General features: G+C 40.5%; 3 protein-coding genes across 3 annotated transcripts; all 3 read left to right on the top strand.

Annotated features, from left to right (window-relative positions):
* The first annotated feature begins 662 nt into the window (after window positions 1-662).
* On the top strand, window positions 663-6,468 carry LOC118121783 (tetratricopeptide repeat protein 39B). Its single transcript, XM_035177910.2, has 18 exons — window positions 663-757; window positions 1,116-1,147; window positions 1,913-2,017; window positions 2,146-2,277; window positions 2,463-2,539; window positions 2,892-3,021; window positions 3,142-3,247; window positions 3,384-3,449; window positions 3,546-3,654; window positions 3,768-3,835; window positions 3,948-4,007; window positions 4,097-4,258; window positions 4,636-4,727; window positions 4,808-4,928; window positions 5,026-5,137; window positions 5,232-5,349; window positions 5,618-5,734; window positions 5,985-6,468. The coding sequence occupies exons 1-18, from the start codon at window positions 728-730 to the stop codon at window positions 6,097-6,099; spliced, it is 1,752 nt and encodes a 583-aa protein (XP_035033801.1). The 5' UTR covers window positions 663-727; the 3' UTR covers window positions 6,100-6,468.
* Window positions 6,469-8,424: 1,956 nt separating this feature from the next.
* Window positions 8,425-17,028, top strand: dnajb14 (DnaJ heat shock protein family (Hsp40) member B14). The gene is made up of 8 exons (XM_035183947.2): window positions 8,425-8,611; window positions 12,115-12,289; window positions 13,866-14,011; window positions 14,282-14,470; window positions 14,988-15,073; window positions 15,246-15,355; window positions 15,818-15,990; window positions 16,103-17,028. Exons 1-8 carry the CDS (start codon window positions 8,479-8,481, stop codon window positions 16,225-16,227), a joined length of 1,137 nt encoding a protein of 378 aa, XP_035039838.1. The 5' UTR covers window positions 8,425-8,478; the 3' UTR covers window positions 16,228-17,028.
* Window positions 17,029-18,092: 1,064 nt separating this feature from the next.
* pla2g12a (phospholipase A2, group XIIA) lies at window positions 18,093-21,522 on the top strand. The gene is made up of 4 exons (XM_035144855.2): window positions 18,093-18,515; window positions 19,199-19,275; window positions 19,670-19,835; window positions 20,643-21,522. Exons 1-4 carry the CDS (start codon window positions 18,293-18,295, stop codon window positions 20,759-20,761), a joined length of 585 nt encoding a protein of 194 aa, XP_035000746.1. The 5' UTR covers window positions 18,093-18,292; the 3' UTR covers window positions 20,762-21,522.
* The last annotated feature ends 239 nt before the right edge of the window (window positions 21,523-21,761 follow it).

Below are 21,761 nucleotides of genomic sequence, written 5' to 3'. Positions count from 1 at the left end.
TGGGGGAATTTGACCCTTGATGACGTGGTGGTGATTTGTGATGGAGACGCCTTCATATCCTTGCCTCTGTTTATCAAGTACGTAGCTTGAGTGCCTTGAATATCTATTTCCGTGTTATGTATTTATTCCTGGAAGAAACGCTGCGCTTTTACTCAGGTTCATTTATCTGACAGCTGAGGTTACTTGTTACTTAACAAAATAAAATCCTAAATACAACAACATATTATAAGCTTTAGAAAAACAATGACATTTTTGTGAGAACTCTTTGGCTTGTAAACAGCTGGTAGTCGAAGCCTCTTATCATGATTCAGATGTCTGCAGAGTTTTCGAAAATATTTAATAAGCATATATTCATATTTATTTCATATTTTAAAGCCAGAAAATGATCTAATTATTATGTCCAGTGCAGCTTTAACTGGAAATGGACTATTTCATATTACAGCATTGCCACTGTTCCTTAAACGATCAACTCTGGATGTGGTGAGATAAATCTTTTCAGTGCTGTTAAGGAGAAGAGAAATCCTGATGCCGTCCTGCTTCATGTTCTGTGGCGTGAGGAGGACCAGAAAAACGTGGGCTGGACTTCAGATGTGGCCACTCCCGTTTTCTTAGCCCATAAATACGGCGGGAGGTCTAATTATCAGTTTATCTGCGTGGTTCAAGCGCTTTTATTCTATTTAAGTCGCACTTTCAGTTCTGCGCAACTCTACAAAAAACTGCGCATCCAATGGAGATGATGGATAATTCAATGACGCAGGTAGGCTCCGTTTGCGAGGTGCGTCCTCTCTGTGCATGACCACTTGGCGTTTTTGTTTAATTTGATCAGGCAGCTGCGTGCAAACGTCACCCACCACTCACTGATCACATGCAAAATTCCACAGTGTTGCCAGGTTTGAATTTTTTTTTTTACAAAGCAAAACATCTGTAGTGTAGTTGATCAGCAAGGGATAAACTGACGCAGATGCTTGGCTGTGATGGTATTTTATTGTCTGCACACCATATGTCTGCTTTGTACTCTGCTTTGAATTAATGAAAGAGGTTTATTGATAATAATCAGGCTTTGTCAGGGTTTAGGAAAATTAATCTCTGTATATCTTTTTCCTCTTTTATTCCAGGTGAACCTAAACCTTCCCAGTGATGAAACGATGTAAGTGACATTTAAATGCTGTCTGTTATTTACTTAATGTTTACTTGTGAAGTATTTTTAATGTGTAACAACACACTGCTGATTATTCTAAAGCAGTAGATTATGTTTCATATATAAGAGAAAACGTGGAGAATCCTATTTCTCAGTCTTGACCGAACCTAAGAAGAAACCACTGTCTTAAACAAAGATTTAGTTGTGACATGGTCATTTGATCTCCCCCCACGTAATCTCACACGCTGCCTCTGGTCAAATGAGGAGATTTATCATCTGAGCATTGTACAATACCTTTGCAGAACTAACACATAGTGATTATTATATTTTTTTTTTTAAATAATTATTTCACTACATATGTAGAAAACTGGGGCCCTTAAGCTGACATTGGCCCCTGTGGGCATGCATTTCACCGTGTATGGCGAGAAATAGCTCTGGAGGCTCCAAGGCAGCCCATTGACCAGTGTGCTCTATTGACACACCCAAACACGCCGGGATCATTGAAGTGATGAGCTGTCTGACTCCTCCTCATACCTCCCTGCTCACAATCTGCTCAGCGACATAATGCACTTCTCACATCTTCAGATTAACACGAGTCGTACCAGGGAGAATGTTTGCGAAATAAGAAAAATGACCCAAAGTTTCACAGAGGTAACACGAAAGTCGGAGGTGGAAGTTTTTGGCGATACTGTGCCTCCTGATGTTCATGAATAACGGGTCAGATTTACATGTGTTGTTATTTAGAAGCCTAACACCCATTTCCCTTTCATTCAGATCCCCTCAAATGGATCTGGATGCCGCTCTGAAGGAATGCGCCTCCGCCCTCGACCTCTTTCTGAACAACAGGTTTGCTGATGCACTGGCTGTTTTGAAACCCTGGTAAGTTTTGGCACGTGTAACACACTCCAGCTGACTTTTGATGTCTACATGCCGCTGATTCTAAAGACTGCTGGTATTATTCTCATTTCGTTTAATAAAATAAATATCATTGTATCTGTCGCCGTCAGGAAGCACCAGAGCATGTACCACGCCATGGGCTACAGCAGCATCTTGGTGATGCAGGCAGGCATGACCTTTGACCCAACCGACATGGATGCTGCCATGACGTCACTGAGAGAATCCCTGCAGACGTGTCAAGGGTATGGAGAAATAGTTCAACAATGTTAAAAGCTTGTAATTTTGTAAGTTCATAATTCTATACTGGGACAACTGGGCAATATGTAAGATATTAAATGCAGATTGTAATTTAGAAAATGGAAACACTGTCCCGCTACATTTCACTTGGTCTCTAGTTAAAATGTTGCGTGTTCCTTAACTTTGGTAGATTTCGGAAAAAAACGGGAATCATGGAGACTCTGACCAGCATGTGGTACAGACAACCAGCTGACAGTATGACAGAGGGTGAGTGAACCACTGTCTCCAGACTCTTCACCTTGGATATTAAGCATGACAGATTTGCTAATGTTGAATTACCGGAAACTTTCAATGGCCGTTTCTTAATGACATACTTCCACCCATTTAACTGGACCTTATCACATCGAGATCTGAATGCATGACATTATTAGAATGGCACTCGGAGGCCCTTACGAAACTACATTTAAATTTACTAGGTCTGCATTTTATCTAAATCTGCACCACATTATATAACCTCATTAGCAGATCCAAATAATTTATTAGAAGCACTTCCATTCAAATGAATCTCTACTAATTTCTTTATTTTCAAAATGATGAATGATTTGTTCTTATCCAACAGAGCAGGTGCATGCGGAGCTGTGCTATGCTGAGGTTCTGCTCCAGAAGGCAGCGCTCACGTTCCTGGATGAGAGTATCATCGGCTTCATCAAGGGCGGAATGAGAATACGTAACAGTTATCAGATTTACAAGTAAGACACCCGGAGGGGGGGAGGGACTTCTGTGGTGAAAAGGTCCTTAACAGACAATTAAAGCTCTTATCATATTTAAGTGAGTTTCAATGGGTCTTAACGTGTCATTTCCTCAAACAGGGAATGCCAGGCCATGGCCACTGTCGCAAAAGAACTGGAAAAACAGAAGAGTACACACGTTCATTTTCGAGGAGGCGTCAACATGGGCATTGGATCCTTTAACCTGGTGAGGGCTCCAGAAAGTATGCTGTTATGCAGGAATGCAAAACCTAAGTAACTTGTCTGTGGACTTAAAACAGCATTGTCATGCTGTGTTAAGTCATCTCGTAATAAACAAACCAACCATGTCTTTTTGTTATCAGATGCTGTCTCTGCTTCCAGCCAGAGTCCTCAGGCTGATGGAGTATCTGGGCTTCTCAGGAGACAGGGTGGGTCGTCTGATATCACGTCTTGGCCTCATGGAATAAGTGCTTTTATAATGTTTTTATGTTAAATCAAAGATTAATTTGTTAATCATTTAACAGGAGCTGGGCTTGTCAGAGTTGAGAGAAGGAGCAGCCAGCAATAGCCTGCGCTCCATCCTCAGCACCCTGACCCTGCTGATGTTTCATCTCTACATCACAGTCATACTCGGTTTGTGTATTTTCTTTTTTCATTTCATTATATATGAAATAAAACAGAATTTTCTCATTATTTTGGAATGATTCATTATAAATTGATTCCCCTCCTCTCTTATTGTCCATCAGGTACTGGTGAAGGAGACCTGACCGAGTCTGAAGCTTTGCTTGAACCCTACATTAAAAAGTTCCCTAATGTGAGCAGTTTGTTTTGCTGATTCTGACTGAAGATGCCACATACTGTGTTTTTATTGCCCTGCCCAGTGAAATCATATCATTTTGAATACATTTTATGTATTTGGTCCTTAGGGGGCGCTCATTCTTTTCTACATTGCAAGAATTGCATTGCTCAAAGGAAACTTCACCTTTGTGAGTATTTGTAATGTGTTGACTTAAGATGCACGCTCCTCTTGTGTAGCTGTAGTCATGAAATTCATTGAGTCTGGTTTGCTCTGCAGGCCCAGGAGAAGTTCCTGGCGTGTATCGCAGCACAGCAGGAGTGGCATCAGATTCACCACCTCTGCTACTGGGAGCTGATGTGGGCCTACTCCTTTGAACAGAACTGGAAGGAGGCGTATCGATACGCTGACCTCCTCTGCAAGGAGAGCAAGTGGTCCCAGGTATCTCACGGAACTATTTTATGCCTCTGAGCCAGAAACGGTTCTCAGCGTATTTCTCATGAATGTGATATCTGATGGAATTTTCTCAGATCTGACACAAATGTCCAACAATGAGGCAAAAGTGTCTCTCCATCACCCCCTGGTGGCTAGCTGCTTCTCCATGTTATCTGCTGGGGCATGAGCCACACTAAAAAGTCAAAATACACATCGAATACAGATTTCTCAAAGATGGTTTCTGTCCTGTAACAGTAGTTATTATCACATAAAACAAATGGTAACAAATAAAACAGTAATTCTAGTCTCACTTTACCATAAGGTGGAATTTCTGATGTCTCTTGTTTTACCCTCATAACGAGTTGTTTACTTTTTTCTCGTAGGCTACGTATGTGTACCAGAAGGCTGCCATCTTGAGCATGCTCCCAGAGGAAGAAGTGACCAAACTGGGAGAAAACGTGGCGGACTTATTCAGGTGTGTTTGGGGGACAGGACAAAATCTATCCCTACTCTTTTGTTTATCAATGCAGTTAATGTGAGACGTGTGGCTCGTAGGCAGGTGGAGGGTCTCAGAGTTAGGATCGCTGGGAAATCGATTCCAACAGAGAAGTTTGCAGCCAAGAAGGCCCAGCGATACTCTTCCTCCAGCCCTGTGAAACTGGTCGTCCCTGCGTTGGTAAGAACATGCGCAGACTCTGCTACTTTCAGGAAATCAACAAAACCATGACACCATTTCAAACCATAGCCATGTTTTTCCTTGTTGTTTTTCACAGGAAATGATGTACGTGTGGAACGGCTTCACAATAGTTGGAAAAAGGCCTGAGCAGACTGAAGGCATCTTGAACACCTTGCAAAGAGCAGAGCAGCAGCTCAGAGATGATCCAAGTGAGAGAGACTGTTAAACTTTAATGGTGTTTTACATTTTCTTTTATCATACTAAAGTGACACTAACAAGCATTTTGTTTTGTGTAACGTGTAGACCCATCGGAGTATCACGTAGACGACCAGTGCGTCGTCCAGCTGCTGAAGGGCTTGTGTCTGAGAGAGTTGGGTCGTCTGGTCCAGGCTGAGAAGTGCTTCAACCACGTCATCTCCAGGTGAGGTCCTTTTAAAGTCAACTGCATACATTTGATCCAAACACACAACAAACAGAGACTTATAGATATGGGCCTTTTGTGTCTGCAATAGAGTTGAATTGAATTACTTGGGAATGATCACAATGTAATGTCGTCAGTGACTTGACGGTGATAGCAAAACAACATTTTAGAATGTGACAGTGGAATCACTGCAATGACATTTTATTATATTTTTCATAACGCTGCACTTTTAAACTCTGAGGTGACTTTTCATTTTATTTTATTCCAGTGAAACTGAGATCAAGCATGAGAACTATCTGGTGCCGTTCAGCATGTACGAGCTGGGCCTGGTGCACAAGCAGAAAGGCGACATCAAGAAGGCCATCACGGTGATCGAAAATGTCAAGTAAGTGTTGGTTCCAGGTTTGGTGGGTTGTTTTTCATGCATCCAGCATTAAGTTTGTCGCACGTTTCACTGGAGCTTTTTTCAGGCCAGACATTCTCCAGTTTGCTTTTTACACATGAAGAAAGCAGCAGGAGATTTTAGCTGCACTATTGTGAACCCTGCCTAACATGTTTGTTCAAAGAGGCCAAATGCATGTTTGTTGTGGTTTTAACGTATTACGCAAGGTGCTAATATGTGCTCTTCTTTGTAGGCTGAACTACAAAGACTACAACATGGAGTCCAGGCTTCATTTCCGCATCCATGCGGCGCTCAACACAATGGGCTCCTTTTCGGCCAAACTCCCCCCTTCACGTACTCCTGCATAAAGACCCCAGGAAAGTCTTCACGAAAAGAAGGTGGTAAAGCCTGAGACTCTTGCTCTCTCAACTCTCTGTGCCTCCCTAAGCTGTGTTGTGACTGAACTTGACCTCCTCCAGATGGGGCCTCGACGCAGCCATCACAGAGCGATGTCTAAAAAGTACATAGAAGTAGAAGCAGCCTCAGATGTTGATCTACTGAACTTCCCTAAAGTGTCTTTGTTTCCATTGAATCGCACTTCAACAATTTGATATTCAGTTTGATGCTATTTTACTTGTCTTAGTTGTTTTTACATTATATCAACGCTTGCTTGCGATTATGATGATGATGCTATTTTTATAAATGTGCATGTCCCAGTACAGTTTAGCCAAGTTAAAATAAATATTGTTGTTAGTAACTCATTTGTTTGTGAGTCTTGTAATTAAATGACATGTTGCCTATATGCAAAGTGTTTGTCTTTGTATCTGACTTTCCTCTTGATTTTTATCAACAACCGCTCACACTGGAATTTAGATTCTTTCCAGATGTTCAGAAGAGGTCTCCATGTATATGTGCTAATGTGGCACAAAAGTTCATACAGATCAATAAGACTTATGTCATTTCGTCAATACTGGGTCAGAAGACGATTGTGGTTTTTTTCTTTGTTTACAAAACAAAACCACGATTGGCCTCTTGGCTAAATCTCAACTCTGACACTGAAAGACCACCAATGTCTTTTGGAGTCACTGGGTTCAATCATCTCAGAGCCCTCCGATTGTCTGGGGGCTCTTAAGGGGCTCTATCACCCTGAAGTTGAGATCTGAGGTACCGACCCCTAACCCTAAACCATTGGTTCCCAGTTGAGGTCGGGACCTCATGGGTTGCAAGACACCAAGGGGGGTGGGGGTTGCAAACTGTTTAGGGATGAGCAGAAAGTGTATGTTAGCCACAACTGTTACATAAGACAAAATAGCTTAAAATCAAAATATGAAAATATTTGTTTAAAGTGGTCAGGCCTCTGATTTTCTTTGTACCCACATGACCCCTGAGGCGACGATGATGATGATTAGAGACAGCGTCAGTCGAATTACAGAACCGCAGGAAATATAATCACGTTGGTAATTTATATTATTTTCCAATTGCTAGTTCAAATCAGTATCCTCTGTATGCTTCAGCCATGTAATGAGGGTCACAAATATCTGGCACTGGTTATTTTGAGGGTTGTCGGCTAAGACGTTTGGGAACTCCTGGCTCAAACAACCTAACTTTATGTAAAGTAATTTAAATGACATTGACCAGCACATTGATAAACCAGTATCAATAATTTAATTGAGTTCCAGGAGGTGGTTAAAGTACTTTTACTTTGGACACTTTAGGTCAAAGCTGTAATGGACAAAGTGGGCTAATGTCCAGTGGCCCTGAAAGACCTGTACCTTTACAGTGTTCAGTTTTTGTCTATATAATTTGCATTAGAAGATCTTCCCTTGGTCTTGAGGAGGGACCCTGTTTCACAATCTAGTTTTAAAACTTTTAATGTTGTAGTTTATATTTTTGGTTGTGAAGTGATTGAATAAATTACAGTAAATAAATAATAGAAAATTTAGAGTAATGTAGTACTGTTGAATAAAAAAAGAATCACAACTGTACCCCAACATTTTTTGAAATTATCAATACATACATTTTTCCAATAACTGATTTGATTTGATTGATTTGTTTTATGTATAAAAATGTAGTTTTCCCCTTAAACCCAAGCTGGTATATTAAAATGGCTGTGTTGCACTGAGAAAAAGTCCAAACTACATCATAAATGAATGAACCAACTCGAAACTTGAATAGAAAACTGTGAAACTAGCAAATAATCTCATCTGAGAAGCTGGTACCAAAACATATTTCACATTCGAATATGAGTATCGGGGTTTACGGACACTTGGATGACACCACAGGAGCAGTATGGAGGCATTTTATGTTATTTTCTGTTGTTTTTATTTTACGTTTGAAGAATCGGTCACCATTTACTTCAATTGTATTGGATTTGACTGCAACACTGTTTAGCCCTGAAACTCCAGAAATGTTTTGTGGACTCAAACACTTCACCCACCTCCTCCATCTGCATAGTGGTGAGTAGATGATGAGTTCATTTTCATTTTGGGGTGAACTGTCCCTTTAAAGTGAAATATCTTACACTACTGACAATTTAACATGGATCTAAAATCATTTATTAAAACAATCTTTAAAGATCATGAACCAGGGAATAAAATGAGAGTGTAATGGTGCAGGGAAGTCCTTCAGGTTTCTGTGACACAGCTGTCAGTGCTGCTGGAGACCACGTGGTGTGTGTGAGTGAGTGTGAGCCGATCAGCTGACTCCGCCGGGGGAGGAGGAGGAGGAGGAGGAAGAGGAGAGAGAAGATGGAAGGGAACAGGGACGAGGCAGAGAGATGTTTAAACATAGCGACCACAGCCCTGGAAGCTGGAGACAAGGAGCAGGCGGTGAAGTTTCTAAACAAAGCGCAGAGGCTGTTCCCGACCGACAGAGCCAAAGGTACAGAGCTAACCCAGCTCCCGCATGTAGTGTCAGTAACACCAGGTGTTAGCACGCAGCTAACGTCGGTGAACATGACGGGTTCGGCTCGCACCAGAACCGCGGCTGTCCGTTGTGTGGCAGTAACAAAATACTGTGTTCACCTGTCAACACGAGTTACTAATGAACTGTGGCGTGGAAACAGGAAACGGAGCCACACACCGGGCTCAGTGGGAGGCCTCCGGTGTTGTGCTAGCTAACCTAGCTAAAGCGTTGCTCTCAGTACACCGACATTACAAAAGGTGAATGTCAGTGAATATGGCGACGAGAGTGTTTAATAGTGACGCACAATAATGCTTCTTTAGGGCAAGAGGTAAAAAAATAGTTGGCTACGCTCGCGTCAGACCAAATTCTAGCAGTGCTAACGCTAGCCGCTGCTTGTGTTAGCATCTTGAAGAGTGGTTGACCTTTGACTAGCTTACATTTTAACTCGCTGGTTCTTGGTAACGGTGCAGTGGAGAGGCCGGGTGCTGTGCAGGCTCGGTGTGCAGGTGAGGGCAGAGCAGGCCTGTGGAGCCCGGGGGTGGATGTAGGATGAGGGGGGGGGGGATCAACCGAGTCAGGTGCCAATCTTTAAATTGAATGACCCGGAGAGAGCCTCCATGTGATGGGTTAATCCAGGACTCACAGATGTTTGTGGTGGGACTCACAAAAGGCTCTTTAATATTCAGTATGGTGTGTTATTGTGAGATAGATGGATGCTTTACTGATCCAGAGGGAGATGTAGGCATCCAGTATCACACAGAACAGTCAAACACAAGAGCATGGGAATATTAAAAGGTTGTATATTTCTATTTCCTTATATTCCTTCATCCAAGTGCTGCATGCTACTAATGTGTTGTCTTCTGCCGCTGTAACATTGCAAATGTCCCCATTGCGGGACTAATAAAGGACTTCTTATCTTATGAGTCGAGAAGAAGTTCCCTGCAGTGAGATGAAAGGCCAGCCACCAGAACTACTATTAAAGATGTCACTGTAAGGAAGTATGTGCTCCTGGAGACAGTGACAGTACAGATGTTTCAAGTATAAGGTGGTTTAAAGACACAAGTGTTTGAAGCCAGATATAAATTCAGATTTAAAGATGAATAACTGAAGCTGTACAAAGTTGTGCATTGGACTAACATAGCCTGTGAAAATTACAGTACAGCAGATGTGAGTGAATAAAAAAAAAAAAGTGAAAACAGGGCAAGAGTATAACTTAAAATACAAGATAAAGTGAAATAAAGATAATCATAGGCATAAGTAGTGACAGTCTGGCAGCCTGGTGACATGGTTAATGAGTTAATCACTCATTTCGCCACGATGAGGATCTACAGCTCATCGGTTGTTGCATCATACCTTGTCCGTTGAGGTGGAAAATAGTGAGATGCACCATTGTACTACACGTCAACCTAGATATTTGCCTGCACCCTCAGTTTGAACTGTTAGTGTCTGCGTTTACTAGCAGCTTATAGCTAGCAAGTGAATGCTTGTTTAGGAAAATGATGCTGAAACTAGATTTCCCACAAAATTATACTTATATTTGTACTAATCTGACTTCTTCTTTTTGTGAGAGAAATGTGCTTCCCTCATCTGAAACCGATAAACCGGACAAATTAGATGGCGTTTACATTGAACAAATATTGATCTCAATGGCAGTTTTGAGAGTGAAGAGGTTAAAAATCTATATACATATAATACGACATATACGTTATAATTATGAACCTGATTGGCTTCCAAGAGACCAGGGGCAGACCAGGGACAGGAGAAATTGCAGCCAAAGGAGAGAGATTGAGTTGTGGCGTGTTTGTGTTGACAGGTCCCATGCACACACACCACAGGATGAGCATTGAAATGTAAAGCAATTCACATCACAAGATTGTGCAGTCCAGTAACAAGTCATGTCCAGTACCAAAAGATGTTGTATAAAAGAGAAACCAAAGGTGTTAAACAGTGCATCACCTAGGAGGGGTGTTAAGGGTCAGACAATGTGTGTCTGTATCTCCTGTTGTGGGATGTTTTCATCCACTGAGAAGGCCTGACAAGGTTTCTGGTTTACATATGCACTGAAACAGCTGAATGTAAAGTGTAGATAGGTCTGGCTGTGGGTGACATGGTGGTGTATTACATCCACTGATGGTTTACAGGCAGTTCAAGGCGGCACAGCAGCTACACGGGGACGACCCACCTGTTACGCAGTGCTTTCCTGTATGTCAAACTGTCAGTAGGCTGGTTACCAACTGCCTCAGTTAACCCCCTTATGCTTTACTGTGGATTTGCTCACATTAAAGAGGGAGGTCTGTCAAAAATATATAAAGATAGAGCATCAAGAAGAGTGTATATGATACAGTATACGACCAGGGATATCATATTAAATATATATGTATCAACAACCTCCTGTATTCACCCTTTTAGTCATTGACTGGAACAAAAAATTAGAAAGCTCTACTTAGGAGTTGCCATTAGCGTGGCTGTGGCTCAGGAGTTAAAGTGGGCCGTCCACTAACCATCGGTGGTTCGATCCGCATGCCCAAGACACAAACCTTAGATTGCCACTGACTGCTTCTCTGTGAGGGTGAATGGTGTGTGATAAAGAAGTGCAGCATATAGATGTGCTGTCTGAATTAGTGAATGAGACTTGTAGTGTGAAGTGGTCGCCAAGACTAAAAAAACTGGGATATAAATGCTGTCAGTTGACCATTCACCATAAAGTTAGGTTTTAATCCACATGTTAACATGTTAACTGGCTAATCATTGATATCCTGTTGAGGATGATGAATGATTTGTAGTCAGCAGTTTGCACAGGATGGCCCGCTGAAAAATATCATGCCGTTCATTCACAGTGACCTGGAGCTGGTGACTGATGCTAAGTTTTAGAATAAACTAAACTCTGTGACCTCTTGGTTTTTTGTTCTTTCCCACTCTGTATTCACAAGTTTCCCCATTGGGTGACCAGAGCCAGGGCCTCCCTCACACTTATTTGTACAAATTTTCCCAAATTGATTTTGCTGGTTATTTTCTTGGCTCGGACCTTTTTTCTTTTATTGATAAAGCTTAAAATTACGAGATTTATAGGTCTGGATGTTCCAGCCGGAGCTTATCGCAAAAAAGTTACTACTTGAAAATCTTAACTGTGAATACTTGGACTTTGTATTTTCCTGAGTAAAGCTGTGCTTACTATTTAATTTAGAGAGATGTATTAGAATTGCTTTGAATTTTGGTTCGTAAAACCCAGAATCGCATCTAACATGAACATTTGTCATCGAACCTCCTGTACTGACATTTTTTTCAACCAGCAAAGTGCCTGGTGGCATCAAAGTGAGAGTTCTTAGATGAAGTCTTACTGTACTGTTAAGGTTATTCCAGATGTAAATTTATATGGCAGGTTTTTCTTTAGGAAGTTGTTGGACATGTACTTTATAAGACACTGAACATAATGATTTGCTATTAATCTTCATCTCATGGCTTCTTCCTCTCTTCTTCAGCTTTGTTGGATGCATTAACGAAGAATGGGAGCTCGGCGGGTAATGGCGCATACAGAAGGAGACCAGCAGAAAGCTCAGAAAGCACCGGCGGCCGGCCAGAGAGGGAAGGCCATGAATCTGGTGGAAGTGATTCATCTAAAGGCTTCACCAAAGACCAGGTGGAAGGTGTGCATAGGTAAGAATTCAAGCATTTACTACGTCCTCCCTTTTCATGATGTAGTTCAGTCACAATAAAGCTGTTTTCAGACGTGAACTCTCGAGAATGTCTGGAAAATTGGGTCCAGACAGTTTGCATTTAACATATGAAGAAAACAGTAAGACGCAACAACAGGAACGTATTCAGGCCATTCAGGCGTGGCGTCAGGGTTTATCATGCACCAGGCAGGACATGATATATAAATCCTGCTGATAAGATTAGCTCGTATCACTAAAAGCTCTCGAATCTCATTGTCTGTCCAAGCTCACATCTTGGTCTGCGTCTCTTCTACATGTATGGCTCCTCTTTTTCATCATAAGACATTTGTATTCTTTTTGTCTTTTTTCCGTTGCATGTTCTTCGGACATTTTCCTGCTGTACTCTCACATTTTCTGGCAAGAAAATTCCTAGAAAATGTCAGTAGCAACTGACTTGGGAGTTCGGGACCTTTGCGTTCCCACACAGAGCCCCTCCGGATACATTCGGGTAAATGTCCCGAGTTCAGTGCATGTCTGAGTGCAGCATAATTGGTACTGGAGTCTGTTACACTTTAGTCGGCCATTTTGCTGCCCTGTGAAAGCAGCACTGTTTCTATCACACTCAACTAAACCTTTCATCTGGGGCTTAAGGAGGACACTGTCGTCGCTGCAGTGTTTTGCACACAGCTATTGCTATGGGAATGTTGTGTGTTGCCCACGAGGGGAGTTACAGACATTTAGTGGTGTGAACTAGATAGCAGGTAACCACTACATGCTCTAATTTTAGACCAGAATTAGAACGTGTAATGCAGTTGCTGCATATCACCCACATATACCCTCTAGTTACATCAGAAAATTGCTGATGGTAACAAGAGTGTCTGAAGCAATTTGTGTTTGTCTCTAAGATGAACATGTTCCTGGTTGTTACGCAGTCCTGCCGGTGAATTATTATTAAACCTAGTCAGTGAACCTTTCCCTGGTGTGTTTAAAGGAAGTCCTCAAGGAATACTCAGTGGGTTACAAATTGCATCATGTCTTTATTAAAAACAACAACAGAAACAGACTTGTTAATTATTGTTTTTTCATTAGAGTCTCCTGTGACTTCATCAGTCATCCTACTGCTGTCATTATTTTGTGATTGGTAATAACTTTAAACGTTTGCAATATTTGGTCATATCCTTATATTGTGTCGGAGAATTCCCATGAAATTGTGTCCAAATTCAAACTAAAATATTTTTTATGTCTGATGATCTCTGGGTCTTTAAAAATGCAGCAGTGCAACATTTACATGACAAACAGCTTTTCTAAATGTTTAGTGTCATCTCTGAGTGTAGAAACTTCAAATCAGTAAACCACAGGGGATATAAAGCTTGGTCATGCTGTGAACTATTTTTCTCTGGGAAATATGTTTTAATGTCTCTTGAGTCTTTGTGAGTACAATCAGAACCATCAACATGTTTCTTTGACTGACACTGTTGTTTAGAAAGGGAGAAAGAAAGGGAGAACAACGAGAGCACCTACATTTCAAATATAATCCACAGTCCTCTATTTTCACATTTCCTGTCTCTCTCTTTCAGAATAAAGCGGTGTAAGGACTACTATGAAGTGCTCGGCGCCACTAAAGAAGCCAGTGAGGATGAGCTAAAGAAAGCCTACAGGAAATTAGCGCTAAAGTTCCATCCGGACAAAAATCATGCACCCGGAGCAACAGAGGCCTTCAAAAGTGGGTGCAGTGGTGCATCTTTGGCATGTGATATTGAAAATACTGTATGTGATGTAAAATGAGTCAGCTTGTTTAGTATAGATTTGACCCCTGACTCACAGCTGTCTATTATAGTAAAGTTTCTACTATTTTGTGGACCTAAGACGTCATCACCTGTAAAACACTAGAGAGACAGATTTTCATGACCGGTTAAAAACCTTGTTAGTGTATACATGTGACCTAGTCCTTTCATTATCTAAGAATTTATATCTTAACCATGTTGTCCTCCAGAGATTGGTAATGCGTATGCAGTGCTGAGCAACCCGGACAAACGACGGCAGTATGACGTGACGGGAGGGGAGGAGCCAAGCAGCCCGGGTCACTCACACGGAGCAGGCTTCGACTTCCACAGGGGCTTTGAGGCCGACATCACTCCTGAGGACCTCTTCAACATGTTCTTCGGAGGAGGTTTCCCTTCTTGTAAGTGCTCGAACACATAAAGGGCTTCATAACTCATCATTTCCACTTATTGTTATTACCTTTTTGCTGTTTTTCCTTTAACTATATAAATAATTTGACCCTGAGAATCATCATTCTTTTTGATGCCATGTTATCAATTCAGTACTTTTTGCACTTTTATTGGTGCACACCCTACCTACACTTAGAAGGAAAAATGAATGGACTCCTTTTATATGGCCACGCATGACAAAAGCACTTGAATGCAGCTCTCTGTAGAGCTTAATTTGTGACTAACAGGATCTAGTACCTCTAGTCTAGTGCCCTAGGCAATAACGCTAAATTTTGCCACAACTCGTGGTTCTGAGAATTGGTTTGACATCAAACCGATAAATGTGTTCTGTTTCGTTAAGGTTCGGTTCTAATTTGTTTACCCTGATTACACTCCTGGCCTAATGTGTCCAGCATGAACATAAAGTTGACGTATCATTTAAACTTGTTTTTGTACGGTATTATTTATTAATATTATTTCTATCTGCAGCAAGTACACACACCTTCACCAACGGCAGAACGACCTTCAGCCAACAGACAGATAACCGACAAGAGAGAACAGAAGAAAGAGGAGATGTGCGTAGATGGTTTCAGTCCTTGTATCTTGAATGTTTTAAGAAATACATGCATTGTTATTAGCACACGTGTAATACTACACAAAAATAACACAACTCTGCAAAGCTACATGTGTTAATTTCACTATATATTGCCTGTGCTGTTGAAAATGAAGGACTGTGTTTGTCTCCAGGGTGGTTTCTCAATGTTTATCCAGTTGATGCCCATTGTGGTGCTGATATTAGTATCGATACTGAGCCAGATGATGGTTTCCCCTCAACCTTACAGCCTCTATTCTAGACCGTAAGTGCGCGCGCGCACACACACACACACACACACACACACACACACACACACACACACACACACACACACACACACACACACACACACACACACACACACACAGAGAGTTAGTTGTTTACTGATGCCTGCAACTGTAGGCTGAAATTCCCAAATCCTATAAGTGAAATTCACTTGTCCGATCTTAAGAATTGATTACAACAATCATTTCATTAGCCACTTGTGATCAGATCTCTTAGGATGGATGTTAATACCAGGTCTCAACAGGACCATGTGTCATGCACTCATCAGAGGTTGTTCTTATCCTACCTCTATTTAACTTTTCTTTCACATTTGCATTCATTGTACCCAATTAAATGCTCTTTTCTGTTTTTTTTTTGTAGAAAATGTGATCTATAATTTACAGAACAGGATGTTAGAAATACTTACATTTTCACACCTCATCCCCCCCATCTCTTCCAGGTCCACGGGTCAGACCTTAAAGCGACAGACAGAAAACCTGCGTGTCGACTATTATGTCTCTAAAGATTTCAAGTCTGAGTTTAAAGGCTCAGCGCTGCACCAGATCGAGAAAAATGTGGAGGAGGATTACGTAGCTAATGTCAGAAATAACTGTTGGAAGGAGAGACAGACAAGTGAGTGGTTAAACACACGCTCAGAAGTAACTTTCTGAATTCACTAATGGCATCACTAACAGTGTCTCTTTTGTCGTACCACTCATGTTGTTTTCCTTGTGGCCTCATCCAGAAACAGACCTGCTGTACGCTGCCAAGGTGTACAGGGATGACCGCATGCGCAAGAAGGCAGAGCTCCTGACCATGGATAACTGCAAGGAGCTGGACAGACTAAATAGCCTATTCAGAGGAGGATGAGCTGGACGCTTTTAGGTCATGTAAATGTATATGAATAGATGTGTATGTTCATGTTTTTTTAAGGAAGAGTCTTTACACTAGGAGCAAAATCTTAATATAATTTAGCTCTGTTGTCAGAAATTTAAAAATGTCGATCTCCTCGTATCCTCCACCAACTACGCTCCTTCATCACTCCAGCCCGACCCAGGAATCGCCTTGTTACGACTTCATGAACCAGTCTACACACCCACCGTAGAACGCTCCAGACACATTCTTTTGTTTACTCACCATTTTCTCGTGTTTTCCTGGAAACAAGAAGGACAAGGACTCTTGATTGTGTAAAGGCATGAGCTTCGAGTAGTGACTCATAAGAAAATCACTGTCTATAAAATCAACCAACAGCTTTCATCATCATCATCTGCGTGACATAAATATAAGATGGGAGACTTTATAGGTACGTCAGCTGGTGGTGTCCTCCGGAGAAAGTCCACTTGTGAAGAACCCAGAAACAAAAGAAGAAAATAAAGAACACTGAATGCATCTTTTAGCTTCCTTAATTCAAGGTGCGGATGGAGATCGGTGGATTATGAGGAGCTATGTATGATTTTTGCCACTTGAAAACTTTTTTATGTTGACTGCTTGACAATGTGAAGATGGTTGGGACTTATCACAGAAGGACACTGAAACTGTTGTTCATAAATGGTTGTATATTTTCATTTTGGAATGTTTGAAATTTATGCAGTTATTTCAGTAACTATAGAAGAAAAGGGTTTTTCTTTAATGCTCGCCTAACCATTTAAATAAAGTAAAATTATTACCATAGACTGGATGTATTTGTTTCTCTGATTCAGTTGTAAAAGCCTCAGTTCATCATTTCTTTTCTTACTTGGAGTTTATCAAGTGGTGAAAAATGCGTCATGAGATTTTTGTGACAGATCATTTCAGTAGATTGTGGTCTATTTCTATACTACAAAATAAAGCTGCAGTGACATGTCAATTATCGATTAGTTTGTCGACAGAATATGAATTAGCAATTTATGATGAATTTTATTTATTACAGCTTCTTCAAATATGGTGATTTTGATGCATTTCTTTCTCATATATGATGATAAACTGAAAACATTTGACTTTTAGACCCTTAGATAAACAGTTGATAACAGGGGGTTGGGCTTCGGGAAACAGTTTCATAATATGTAGACAATTAAAGACAAAGCGATCAGAATATTGATTTATTATAACTATTAAAACAAGTGTAATTTTTGTACACCTCTTAATAAATATTTTAACTATCTGAATATTTTTTTTATCTTTATTTAACAGTTTCACTTACAAATGAAAACATATAGGATAAATATAAAATATATTCTAGGCATAATCTCAGGTCTGATGGCAATAGACTTGCACATATGTATATATTAACTATAATTAAAAGATAAATAGAAGACCATAATAAACTAACTGTAATAACATAAAAACAGTGGTTAATAAATACAAATAAAATATATAATTATATTAATTGATTAAAATATCACAGACATGTAGATATTTTTGAAAAACTTTATTCGACTTTATTGAATTGCTTACAAACACATGGGCAAAAATAAGTGTCTTCACAATAAAGTAAATGTGTAAAGAATCTAGATAAATAAATGATGACAAATTTAAGTAAACTGAAAACAAAACATAGACCTAATGAAACTAATTATAACAGTAATACCACTACTACTACTACTACTACGAATAGTACAGAGAGGTAGGCAGTTAATAACATTTCTATCAGAAGGTATTACGTCATCGACTCAGAATGTTAAGATAAAGTCGTTATTTATTTGCTGACGTCGCAACCGCTGACGTCGCAACCGCTGACGTCTTCTCCATTGGCCTATCAGCGGTCACGTGACAGCGTCAAACCCGGAAACGTCAACCGCCCGGCCGCGTCAGGTGAGATCACTCCGAGCCGAGGTGACATGAAAACAAGCTGAAGTCGAACTTGAGATGACGCGGAGACAAATCACCGACAAATAAACAACGTGAAGTCGAGCCAACGTGTCGGGTTCGGGTCTGTGAGCTGGACGTGACGTGGACCATGTTGTGCCACAGGGGCCTGGGCCATGTTGTCCTGCTGGGGCTGCTCTGCTGCGGGGGGTTCCCACGTGTGTTCGCCTGGAAGCAGGAGCCGGAGACTCCGGACTGGAGGGCCACCCTGAAAACCATCCGCAACGGGATTCACAAGATCGACACGTACCTGAACGCAGCGCTGGATCTGTTCGGAGGAGACGACGGGCTGTGTCATTACAGGTGTAGTGATGGTAAACCAGCTTCTGTCTTACTCTGAAAAACTGTGATTTATAAAACCTAGCTGTTGTTAAAGGTTCAGGGTGTAGAAGTGAGTGACATCTAGTGGTGGAGTTGCATGAGAGACAACCTGTGGTAGACTTCAGTTGTCACAAAAACTCAAAAGGTGTTTAGTTTGTCTAGTTTGGGCTCCTGTAAAAAAACATGGCGGCCTCCGTAGATAGGACCTGCTCCTGATGTAAATATAAAGTATTTAAATATAAAGGGCCCATTCTAGGGTAAAGAAAACAACAATTTGTACAATTAAGATGAAACACACAAGTGAAAACATCACTAGGATTATTTCATATTCATTTTCTGCCAATAGAACCCTTTCACCTAAATCTTACACACTGGACCTTTAAGAACATTAACAGTGACTTTGTGTCAGACATCACAGCTGGAGATATTATTCACCTGTGTTTTTCATAACCTGTTAATTCAATAATAAATAAGTTTGTAATCATTATAATGAGACATATTTATTACATTTGAGTTCATTTATCCATTGGGAGCTATAGGATACACGTGTTACCTCCCTTGAGTGTCACAGTTAGACATTCAACTGTCTGTACCTGACGTGTTTATCTCTGACAACAAGATAACTGTCAGTGGCAGAACCAGAGAACGCGTCTTCACCTTTGCTCCTGACTCACAGGTTACAAGTCGGTGCCTCGTCCTGGGTACAAGCCGCCGCCACCCAACGGATGTGGCTCCCCGCTCTTTGGATTCAAGGTAGTGTGTTGTTTGTGTGTCTGCTGCAACACAAAAGTGGGGCCTTTCACAGATGCATCTCTATCTGCTTTCATGATTGCAGATATGACAATCTTTTATTTTACAAATTGAACGATACAGAGAACATTTGCATTTAAGATAAAATAATTCTTTATTAGTCCCACAATGGGGAAATTTGCAATATTACACCAGCAAGAGTCTAATTAGGCATCAGTAAGTACTTAAGCTGAGGATAATAATACTTAAGTGTAAGGAAATATGAAACAGTCTGTTTCAGGACTCTATGTTCTCATTGTCTCTGAAGCTCATGAGCTCCTGAGTTTCATTTTTTGAACTGAACCAGGTTGAAAACACACTAAATAAATTCAAAGAGTAACCGAGCTGTTGTTTCCAGTTTGACATAGGCATCCCGTCCATGACAAAATGCTGTAACAAGCATGACCGCTGCTACGACACATGCGGCCAAGAGAAGCACGACTGCGATGAGCAGTTCCAGGACTGTCTGGAGACCATCTGCAGGAACGTGCAAAAAACTCTGGGACTGGAGCAGAGTGTCCAAGGTGAGAGGCTGAGGCACCGTCATGTGACCTAATTCCATATTTAGACCTACAGACCTACAAACGATCTGTAGGTCTGTGATTATGCTTTTGCAGTTTCTGTTCATTGTTATTTATTTTACTTATTTCACTTATTTCTATTTCTGATGGTGATTATGAGATGTTTTTTTTTTTACTTTTTAAAGAGCTCTGTACTGTATCAGTGTTTGCAATTAGTCAGCACAACCATCTTTTTAATCACCACTGGATATTAAGATTCTGTAGATGCAGAACTTATTACCATGTTTGACATTTACACTTTATAAAATTAATGTACACATAAGTACGTTTATGAGTAATTGTGGAAAGTTACAGATTGTATTTTACGTGTGCTTATGCTGGTCAAGTGTACAAACTGTTGAAATTTATTTTTGTCCAGCAGGGGGCAATAGAGGGCTTTATTTTAAACCCTGCATATCTGGACACAGGTATCTGTCATCTGAATTACACTGATCACAGTCTGATTGGCAGTTACTCCTAAAATCTAGACTGAAATCAGCGACATCCTGCCAATCGTTTGTTTTAAACACTGGATTAAATCATCTGGATTATTCTGATCAGGATTAAGGTTTTGAAAATGCCTCAAGATCTATATTTGAGAATCCAAATTTGATCTAGCAAATCTGATTTAGCTTTCAATGAAGATAGTTCTTTGATAAATCTGAATCTACAATAAAATAGAATAAAATCTGTATTCGACGCCCAGTGCGTGTGTTTATGCTCCTGTTCTCCTCGTCGCTCCTTCATCGTTGTTTCTCTCCACTTCGGCAGCTTGTGAGACGACGGTGAATCTGCTGTTCGATGCCGTGATGCACCTGGGATGTAAACCATACCTGGACAGCCAGAAAGACTCCTGTGTGTGTCAGTATGAAATGAAGAAGGAACTGTGACACCGCCACAGAAACAGGATTATAAAAGACTGGTTCAGAAGCACAACTCCGAGAGAGGGACCCCAGCAATATCCTTCTGGTTCACACTCGAAGATTTTCTCAGGGACAGAGTGTGGACAGTCTTGCTCCGCCCCTTTTTTTTGTCTGAATTTGAAAAACACCCTTCTGTTTGACAAGTAAATGTGAAATTACACTACTTTATCTTTCTGGTCAATTAATATATTTCCTGTGCAGTTAATTATTTATATTTTAAAAACTGTGTGATGTGTTTTGTCTTTTGAGATATTTGTGGGTTTTCCTGGGTTTTGAATGTGAAGGACCAACAAAGCTAAGTCAGTTTAACCTGGAGGATTTGAGTTGGTGTAAGAATACAGAGGAAATATTATAATATATAAGGTTTTCTGAGGTTTAAATGTAGCATTTGTTTCTGTGAATGAGCAAAGGATTTTCAACTCAGCACAACAAACTGATTTAACGATCTCACCATATCTTTATTTTCCCCTATAATTATCGTCACTTTACTTTATGTGCAGGAAACTTTCAATAAGTTATGATGTAAAACAAGCCACATCACCCATGGGCTTAATAGGAACATGTGATTGGTAAGTGAGTAAAGAATGTGTCTCTACAGCATCTAAAACAATTTTGTATTTGTTTTTGACTTTTATAAAATCAAAAAGTATCGCATGAAGGGGAACGCACTATGTGATAACATTGTGGAGACGCACTGGATTAAAATGTCATTAAAATAAATAAACATATCATTGTGTACTACAGTCATTAATAGACATTTTTGGAGAAACTGTTTTTCTTTTATGCAGCACATGTTATTACAGATGGTTTTGAAGTTTGGGGTCTGAACAATTAAACAGGATTTCGCTATCATTTATTTAAAGTTAAAGTGTTCGTAAATGTGAATTTTAGCAAAACTTCCTTTACGATCCCCAATGTTCCAGGCCTCTGATCTAAAATTAATCAGATATTAGTTAATTCACCCATC

Source organism: Hippoglossus stenolepis, chromosome 2 (assembly GCF_022539355.2).
Source record: "Hippoglossus stenolepis isolate QCI-W04-F060 chromosome 2, HSTE1.2, whole genome shotgun sequence".
In the NCBI taxonomy this organism is placed as follows: Eukaryota; Metazoa; Chordata; class Actinopteri; order Pleuronectiformes; family Pleuronectidae; genus Hippoglossus; species Hippoglossus stenolepis.
Note: the sequence above shows the minus strand (reverse complement) of the source record. Positions and strands in the feature narration are given on the sequence as shown.

Bases quoted from the DNA above. Each gene is read 5' to 3' on its own strand.
- LOC118121783 (XM_035177910.2), top strand. From the start codon at position 728: ATGGAGATGATGGATAATTCAATGACGCAG. The intron at 3,248-3,383 runs GTGAGGGCTCCA...TTTTGTTATCAG, and splicing joins GCATTGGATCCTTTAACCTG to ATGCTGTCTCTGCTTCCAGC. The intron at 4,929-5,025 runs GTAAGAACATGC...TGTTTTTCACAG, and splicing joins AACTGGTCGTCCCTGCGTTG to GAAATGATGTACGTGTGGAA.
- dnajb14 (XM_035183947.2), top strand. From the start codon at position 8,479: ATGGAAGGGAACAGGGACGAGGCAGAGAGATGTTTAAACATAGCGACC. The intron at 12,290-13,865 runs GTAAGAATTCAA...TCTCTCTTTCAG, and splicing joins CAGGTGGAAGGTGTGCATAG to AATAAAGCGGTGTAAGGACT. The intron at 15,074-15,245 runs GTGCGTAGATGG...GTTTGTCTCCAG, and splicing joins GAACAGAAGAAAGAGGAGAT to GGTGGTTTCTCAATGTTTAT.
- pla2g12a (XM_035144855.2), top strand. From the start codon at position 18,293: ATGTTGTGCCACAGGGGCCTGGGCCATGTTGTCCTGCTGGGGCTGCTC. The intron at 18,516-19,198 runs GTAAACCAGCTT...CCTGACTCACAG, and splicing joins TCATTACAGGTGTAGTGATG to GTTACAAGTCGGTGCCTCGT. The intron at 19,276-19,669 runs GTAGTGTGTTGT...TGTTGTTTCCAG, and splicing joins CCCCGCTCTTTGGATTCAAG to TTTGACATAGGCATCCCGTC.